General features: G+C 38.2%; 2 protein-coding genes across 6 annotated transcripts in view; both read left to right on the forward strand.

Moving 5' to 3' along the window:
- The window catches only part of LOC146528891 (protein turtle-like), a 42,638-nt gene extending 38,724 nt beyond the window's left edge, over positions 1–3,914 (forward strand). For 4 of the 5 annotated variants that reach the window (XM_085203328.1, XM_085203331.1, XM_085203330.1 and 1 more), the window contains one exon: positions 188–3,914. In XM_085203328.1, the coding sequence (XP_085059454.1) occupies positions 188–1,097 (910 nt within the window). In that variant the 3' untranslated portion in view covers positions 1,098–3,914. The remainder of the gene's footprint in view (positions 1–187) is intronic. The other variant, XR_014879101.1, reaches the window with a different exon arrangement.
- Positions 3,915–4,953: 1,039 nt separating this feature from the next.
- Positions 4,954–8,558, forward strand: LOC146528892 (pancreatic lipase-related protein 2-like). The gene is made up of 5 exons (XM_085203340.1): positions 4,954–5,096; positions 5,179–5,347; positions 5,771–6,168; positions 7,755–7,958; positions 8,274–8,558. Exons 1-5 carry the CDS (start codon positions 5,051–5,053, stop codon positions 8,483–8,485), a joined length of 1,029 nt encoding a protein of 342 aa, XP_085059466.1. The 5' UTR covers positions 4,954–5,050; the 3' UTR covers positions 8,486–8,558.
- Positions 8,559–9,033: the final 475 nt, after the last annotated feature.

Raw genomic sequence — 9,033 nt, forward strand, 5'->3', positions numbered from 1 at the left:
TGTGGGGATCCAATCCACAATATACACTGACACGCAGCACCTTGTTTGTGCAAAAACTTATTTGATTAATGTTTGCTTAACTTTTCACGCTGCTTATAATAGGAAATCAGGTGAGGACCTATTTAGTATCCTAACAGCTGTATTTAAGTAAGTACGAATAGTTACGATTATTTATTTTCTTTTTCAGATTTAGAGAAAGCGGAATATCGAGTATAGTCCAATGCTTGCGATTCACGGCCAACTGGATCTGGCCGGCATCGCGGTGCGGCGACGAGCCGCGGCGCTGGGGCGGCGTGCGGCGCGTGTCCGCCTCCCCCGCGCCCTCCCTGCCCCCCACTCCCTCGCCCTGCCCCTCCGCCTCTCCCGCGCCCTCCACCGACGACGGCGGGTTCCTCCCGCGCCTGCGCACGCCGCTCAGCCCGCCCGCCGCGCCGCCGCTGTTCCGCGCCTCCTCGCCCACGCTGGCGCTGCGCTGGCCGCCTTGGCCTCCTTGGCCGCCCTGGCCCGTGTGGGCGCCCGCCTGGACGCCTTGGTCCCCGCTGCACATCTCCGACCTCAGCTCCGTGCCCTTCCCGAGCTCCGCGGACGGCTCCTTCCCTACGCCGCCGTCGTTTCGCTCGCGCCCGCTCGTGGCCTCGCTGGAGGCGCCGCACACGCGCCTTTGCGCGCTCAGCCGGCCGCGGCCCCGACCGCCGCCTCGCCACACGCGCCCGCGTCCCCCGGCCGACACCCCGCACGAGGCCTCGCCCGAGAGCAGGTCCTCCTCCAGCGGGTTCGGCAGCAAGAACGCATCCTCTCAACACAACCGCAGCAGCCGCACCGGCAGCCTGGCGGAGTGGCGGCCGCCGCCCTACCGCCCGCCGCCGCCTCCGCCGCGCCCCGGCTCGGGCTCCGTGGACGTGCACTACGAGTGGGACCGTGCGTCCACGCCGGCGGGCGGAGTGGCGGGCTCAGGGGGCGCGGGCGCGGTAGAGGCACGCGTGCGGGCCATGAAGGAGGAGTTCCTGGAATTCCGCAAGCGCCAGGCGCAGCGCCGGCGCTCACCCGCGCCCGCCGCGCCGCTCGCGCCCTTCGCCCCCGCCGAGACCGTCTGCTGAGTGCGCCACGGCGTTAGGCGACACGACTCGTTACTTATGTTTATATATTTTTTTATGTAAAAGTACACTTCCCTACATTCATTTTATAAGTCAATTTAACAAAAGACTAATGACGCGTAGGTTGTATGTACGATTGTAATTGTTATGTATTTATTTGTTTAAGTAGCGGTAACGATCTAATTTATATGATTTAGGGCGGAGCGGCCGTCGTTCCCTGGTTTCCGAAGAACTCCTTTTATTTCGCGTTTATCATAGTGTTAATATCCCACCTCGGTCGCCGTCTACTATGCTATACGTGAGACGCCGAGCGCCGGTGGACGGGAGTAGTGACTCTCTGTACATACGTGTGTCTGTGGATGCAGTGGCGTGCTGCGATCGCACTGGCTGCTTACCAACAACTAAATAATGTCAATTAACGGTTCGATGTAATTGTAACGTTTTTAGTTTTAGTCGGAACTGTTTCATTGTGATATTTGCAAGTCTAAGCGATCATATCGAGAACTCGCGAATCGTCACCGAAAGCTTCGTTTCTTTACCGAGAGTGTACTCGTTGTACGACACGCCGACCGACACGGCTGGGCTGACCAGAGCTGGAGAGGGCAGGCAGGCAGTGCGAGCTGACGTTCACCTAAACGCTTTAGGTATGAGCGGGGAAGCATCCACAAAACCGCTCATACCAATATTATATTGTAGTTATTATTAACTAATTACGTACAATTAAAAGTTAGTGAGACTCCGCGTATTCGACGCCGACGGGCCGCGTCGAATGCGCGCACTCGTATTATATACACACAAATAATCTTAGTTAGACTTAGGGTTATATTACATAGATCGAGCAAGGACCGTTATGACTGTTTTATGTTTTGAAAGGATATTTTTTTTTTCAAGTACAAATTTATATTTTTATTCGTTGTGTACCTCCTTTGTTTATTTTTACTGTACATATGTAAAAACATATTAGATATTATATTATACACTTATTTATTTAGGTATTACGTGAACGAGGTTCTAATGAACTAAGCCAGTAAATGTGAGGCACTAGTATAATTTTATTTAGAGTTTATTATAAAAATGACTTCTTACACTAATTATACTGAACGTAACCAAGTGGCACAAACGCTATAAAAAGGTGCTCAATCAAATTATGCATATTCTGACCAAACCAATATCGATATTCAATAAGTTCGCTGTAATATCCTGGATTTCCTTAAAGCGATATCTTTTTGTATTCATCATTGAATGTAGAACAAGACGCGAAGGCATATTTAACTCAACATCTAAGTAGCACGAGTCACGACCACTCGGTTTCTCAAGCGATCCCACCTGTGAACCTAAAATATTATTTATTGTCCAGTCAAGTACGAAGACTGTCGTTAGTTTTATTAGAATTATTTACAAACTAAACTAAACGTTTGATATTCCTTGCATGTATGAGTTTTACACAATTTTTGTATATCTTTTTTTGGGGAAAATGTTTCGAAATTTCAATATAGTTAAGAACCTCCTAAAATATAAGTATAAAATGTACGCTTTAAAGAAATTGAAGTTAAATTACTCATACAAATAGATAGGTAGTATATTAAGGTGTAGTGTACTCGTATGTGTGCGTGGAGCGCGTGCGGAGTGTGAGTGCGCGAGACATCACTCAGGTCACTGCCGGTCGATAGGTTAAGCTGCGATCCGCGATCCTCACTTCAGTACTCAGTAGGGAAACTTACCCGTTTCGATTGTTTTCTAGGTGAACCTGCCTAGCGTTACATTAGCTCGTTAGTATCGACTACTTGTGCAATAAACTATCCCACTGACCAACTGGACGAGGCCCCCCAAGCGACAGGGGGCCTCACATTTAAATTGAGATATCAATCAATCGAAGTTGGTGTGTATGCCTTTATTATTAATAGTTTTATGTAATAACTTTTTAATTTTATTCAATTTATTGTTATTTTATATGTTTAATGTTGCAGTTGATATTGTTTTCTATTTGTGACAATAAGTTGTTTTTTATTGCAAGTGGTCTATGGGTTATATTTAATTTCTATGCAATACGTAATTCCCCACGTTCTTAAAAGCAATTTCACACTGAAAGTATTTTGTAGTTACGTGAATATGAAACAAAAGTAAGAATCGATATAGCTCAAACCATGTGATATCTAGTCTCCATTATGAATTAACCTTCCCGATCGTAATATATTAAAATATTGTAGTAATCAAGTATCGAAATCAATTTATTACACGGTTAAATAATTATTTAGAACTTGATTTTAGAAGAAATTTTTAAATTTAATTTACAATTACATTATAATTCTTTATTTGACTGCAAAATTTTAAAAATTATAAATAAAGCACTAAGTCAGTTGACATTTTCTATAGACTAAAATGAAAAAGATAGCAATATACTAGATTAATATAATAACTTTTATCGTATATATCAGTTTATATAAAAATGTATGAGAGTAATTTACTCGTATGTGCACATTGGCAATATATAATGTGGTGAAACAGGGGCACCCATGTTAAAAACTTAAGGCATCTTGCACAATATCTCAGCACAGTAAGAGACATTTTCTTTTCAAAATTCAAAGTATAGAACCTCTAGCACTTTTAAAAGTTACTCCAGCGAACCCAATACGTATGTAAATAAGTATAGTTCGCCGCGGTGTGACGAGCCATCTGCACATGCCACTATTTTTTAACTTGGTATCCTTTATTTTGGTTTTAGAATATTTTTAGTTATAAGTGTTGAGATCAGTGTTTACTGTGTAAGCACGCAAAGGATTCAATTCAAAAAATAAAAATACAATAACGTTGCTATGATTTCATTTGTGTCTTATTTATAAACCTTTTTTAGCATTTCTTAGTGCGGCGTTGAGTTCTGCCATTCAGCACACAATGCCTCCAGAATTGCGAGAAAAGTGGAACACAGTACGGAGTGTCTTAACACTAGTTTCCCAGGTTCCCTCTGCTTACTGTGCTATGTGCGAGACACAGCGTTAAGCTAAAAAATGCATTTTATGTACATTACATGGCACTTACGTAGTATGACTGTAAGCGCGACAGTTCGGGATTCCGTTCCCACTCGGGGGAATTTAATATTTATATTTCTGCGCTCTGGTAACAAGGCAAACTTACACACTCAATGCTTCGATAATTCTGCTGAGAATGGCGTGTCTCAACACTAGGTTCCCTCTGAGAAATACAGTACTGTACAGTAGGCACTGGTACTGTACTGTACTGTACTGTAGATACATTCAAATTTTAAATGAGGCCAATCGAAGCGCAAGGGCACAAGCGTGAGACTGTAAACGCCACTGGTTGGTGTGGGTTCGATTTCCACTCGAGGTAATGAAATAGTTATATTTTTATTTCTTCACTGGCGTCCAGGCCGCCCTTTGCCTTTTTTGAGTGCGAGTGAATTGAGTTTCGCCACTCTACACGCAATGTCTCCAGAAGTCGGCGGAAAGTGGAGAGTGGTCTTAACACTTAGGCGCTCCCGTGGTTACGCTAATACATACGGAATACAACGTGAAGGAGGTTCAAGGATAAAAAAACTAGTTTAAAAAAGGGGAACTGTAATAATACTCACAACTTAATAGATACGTATCCACCAAATTCAAGGTATACTATAGGCAGTATAGGCAATAGACAAGTCCATGACGGTAGTTTGATGTTGATTTAAAATCATCGACTACTACTTTATAAATTCCCCAAAAAATATTTTATTTAAGAAATTGAAGACATCATATAAAGTAAGTATAAAGTTAGCTAAGGTTAAGCCATTTTTAATTTGTGAAAAATATTGCTTAATTTTACCGTAAAATATTTCTTATCTGCCAATGCTCCACCAGCAAAAACAAAGCATTTTACTCTAACGGAAGTCATTATATGATAGGAAGGAATATTTAAAAATGCCAAATGCTTGCGTTAAATTTTATTCTAACAGTGGAAATTAAGAAATGTTGTTCCATCAGAAATTAACTATAACTTTATTGTGCATTTTAGGTAAATATAGAATATAACTAACTGTTTAAAAACTAACTGAATTAAAAAAAAGAAAATATTAATTCGTTTGAAAATATTTCAGAATTCACTGTGTTCAGATGTGTGTCAATCGAATATGGTCCAGGTTACGGTACTGATTGGCTTTATTTCGTAGATGACTATGGCATAAATCACATCATGAACTTCTCCTCCATTCCTCGAAACACTCATGATATGCATTTCGGTGATGCATATTTTTATTTATATACCAGGTAAAGTACCCATAGCCTTAGAATTATTAAGATGAAGCTTACCGGTATTGTAAAGGATATACAAGAATCTAAGTGCAGTTGCACAGCGTGTAGCGTGGGTGTATAATTGTGGGTTCGATTCCTACTCGAGAGATTCATATTACCATTATTTCAATTTTCCCTGCGTAGGACACAACTAACGCTATGTTTCGAAAAGTGAACATCGTATCTTGATTTTAGATTCTGTATGTCTACTGCGTCATATATGGGAAAAATCAGAAAGTTGATCTAAAGTAAAACCTTTTATTTATTTAATAAATTTTATCTATAGCTCGCAAGAAATTATCGCACCTTCCCCCATTATGGTCAGCTTTTAAGATTAAATTTCAATATAAGGGTGCGATATTAAATACGACTACTACTATACCGGTGTTTCCCTTCTAGGCAGAACGTTAGAGAGCCAGAAGAGATAGTGATTCCTAAAAATAATGATACATTTCATAGTGTTAATTTCAATACCTTAAATGATATCAGAGTGATAACACACGGATGGCTCTCTACAGAGAACATGACTTGGCTACAGAACATAAAGAATTCTTTTTTAAGGGAATTCGATTTAAACGTAATAACCGTAGACTGGAGTGAATTATCTAAAAATATAATTTACCCGTATGCAGCATTTAGCACCCGCTATGTTGGAAAGAAAGTGGCGCATTTACTTAAAAGTATTAACATGACGTACAGACCCTCAAGCCATATTCATTTGATAGGGCACAGCTTGGGAGCACAGGTCATGGGCTATGCTGGCATGTTTTTAGATGGACAAGTCGACCGTGTTACAGGTATAGTCTGGCAAATATGTTATTGATAATGGGAAGCACGCGCGGTAAATTGCGCAGTATACGTATGCGCAGAGAACGTTCGATCAGTGTTACCCTGTTATGTTGTTTTACTTCACGCTTAGCAAATTACATTTACCTATACGATAATTAAAATATCTGATCATGTTTATGTTGTAGTAAATTATACAAAACGAAAATTTTCTGAGGACATCTAAATATCGCAAAATAATCAGCTGTTCCATACATTGTTGTCGAGAATAAAATCAAGACTAGCCCGAAAAGTATAATAACATTTTTGAGTCAATAAATAATTAATCAATTCTAAGCTTCTGCTTATATAACTAATGGCACATGATATTTACGTATATGTGTATATACTATATACACACTTATGTACAACATAAACATTCAGTGTGCAGAAGATTCAAGCTTATAAACTATGCAATATGAATAAAGAAATATCTGGCAATATATAGAAGTTTAACTTCTTAAAGATTATATAAAAGAAAATAATATTGGGTAAATTATTTCAATAAATTTTGAGGTACAAAAAATGAGAGTGCGGTATCCCTTTGCCATAGTTTGCCATTTGCGTCAGTGTGAGCGCTACGTCCTTACAGGAAATTCGCACCCACACATCTTTAAAGGTACAATCGAGCTCACACTATATTGTTCAAACAAGAATATAATTAATTGTAATTATTGCTTTGATTATTTGTTTTATTATTTATCAATTTTATTTTTTTACTTTCTTGCATGCATTAATTAACGTTTTAAATAAAACGGTAATAAAGTTTTGATTTAATTTGGAGATATAATTTATTAACATAATTTATTTGTTAAGACCTCTTCCTCTTTCCATTATTTAAAATATTTTTTTACTTACCCATAAGTTGATTTTGCATGTTGCCTAACGCCAAAATCTTGTATTTGTTTGCATGTTTTATATATTAAATTTACTTTTTAAATTTTACTTTTTTTATTGAATTTGGATTGAGAAGATTTGTATGTGGCCTCATTATAATAATTTAATTCAGTTTTTTATTTAATTTTTCAATTTACCATATCTTCATTTTGCATGTTGCTTTGGTGTTTTTTACTAATTTTTATAATATTACTTGATAAATATGCTCTACTACGCCATTCCGTATATATGATGCTATCATATGATATTATATTCATATTTCATAGTAATGAACTGATAGCGTTGCACTCGACTGTACCGTAGCCCGGTCACACCCCGCAACGATTCCCCGCGAGCCCTTACGGGGAATCGGTCCGGCGTGAGCGGGTGTCTATGTGCAGACATCAAAATACGCTTTCTGCGCAATTTGCCGCGCGTGCTTCCCATTATCAATAACATATTTGCCAGACTATAAGTACATATCTACGTCTTAATGAAGGTACAGTACCGCCCTGAAGTTAGATGTAGACGGCTGCGCAGATTTGATTTTAGGATTTTTCTTACTTTTAAATGTTTTATTCCCGAGAGTGCGCCTAAGTTCAGAAAACATAACTTCAGGGTGGCCACTAGTTGTTGACCGTACTGTAACAATATTGCATTTTAACAACTATTATGTGTATAGGCTTGGACCCAGCACGTCCGCTGTTTGAAGTACCAAAAATGCCACCAGATTTTAGTCTCAATGCGGATGATGCGGACTTTGTAGATATACTCCACACTTGTGGAGGAGTTTACGGCTATAAAGATAGTCACGGTGATGCTGATTTCTATCCGAACAATGGACAGCCTATGCAGCCAGGATGTAACGGTGCTCGAGAAGTTGCCGGTAAGTTTCGAAATCTAATTAATATGTACCAAATTTTTACACATCAAAATTTACGAAACACATAAAATTAGGTAACAACATCTTTAAGCTGTGGTGTGAAAATAAATGGCACTTTTGGGACAAACATTCTACCACTTTTAACCAGCCGTAATTTATTTATGGGCGTTTCTGAAAAGTATATTATTATAATTCGTGATAGATTTAATAATTAAATAACATTCACTTAACATTCTGCAATTGTCAAAAATTCTTTCACGTTTAAAACATGTATTTTAATAATTTGAGAATAACTTCTTAGCTTGAATTGATTTTTAGATACGTGCAGTCACGGTAGAGCAAATGAAATTTTTGAAGAATCAATTGCATATGATGCTAGTATTGGTTTCCTAGCGTATCCTTGCGAGAGTTGGGAAAAATTTCAAGACGACCAGTGTACTGAAAATTCTACTTCTATGGGATACCCTGTCAGCGTGGGAAGTAGAGGGAATTACTACTTACATACACGAAATGAATCAAAATATGCTTAGTATTTTAATAGGTACATTTCAGACAGAAGGAAAAATATGAAATATATGTAATAAAAAAGATTGTTTTCCTTTATTTAATGTTTTATTTTATACCCTTCTAACAAGATTAGTCTTGGCTTCGAAATTAATAATCTGATATCCCCTTGGACTTAGCATAAATAATAATATGTACCTCTATCGTATCTCATTATAACTATTAACATTGAAGTTCAATTATTTGTAAAACATATGTCAGTCATTATTAAATAATAATAAATTTTACAAAAAAAATAATAATAATGAAATGTAGGTACGTAAAGTAAATACAGATCCTAAATATTTAAAATTAATGGAAATCTTGGGAGCAAGTGTCCTCTAAAAAAAATTAACACTTGAAATTATTATTGGTTACTTATTTTACATATATAAATATTAGGAACATTTTAAAATCGCTGATTAATATGTATCATATATAAAAATGAATGATATTATGGAATTATTTGAATAACAAAGGATAAATCAAAGATTGAAAGTAAGATTATAAATTATAATTATATACTTGGACACAA

The sequence above is a fragment of the Heliconius melpomene genome, chromosome 19 (genome assembly GCF_056956725.1).
Source record: "Heliconius melpomene rosina isolate 202511_hmr_F chromosome 19, ASM5695672v1, whole genome shotgun sequence".
NCBI classification, from domain to species: domain Eukaryota; kingdom Metazoa; phylum Arthropoda; class Insecta; order Lepidoptera; family Nymphalidae; genus Heliconius; species Heliconius melpomene.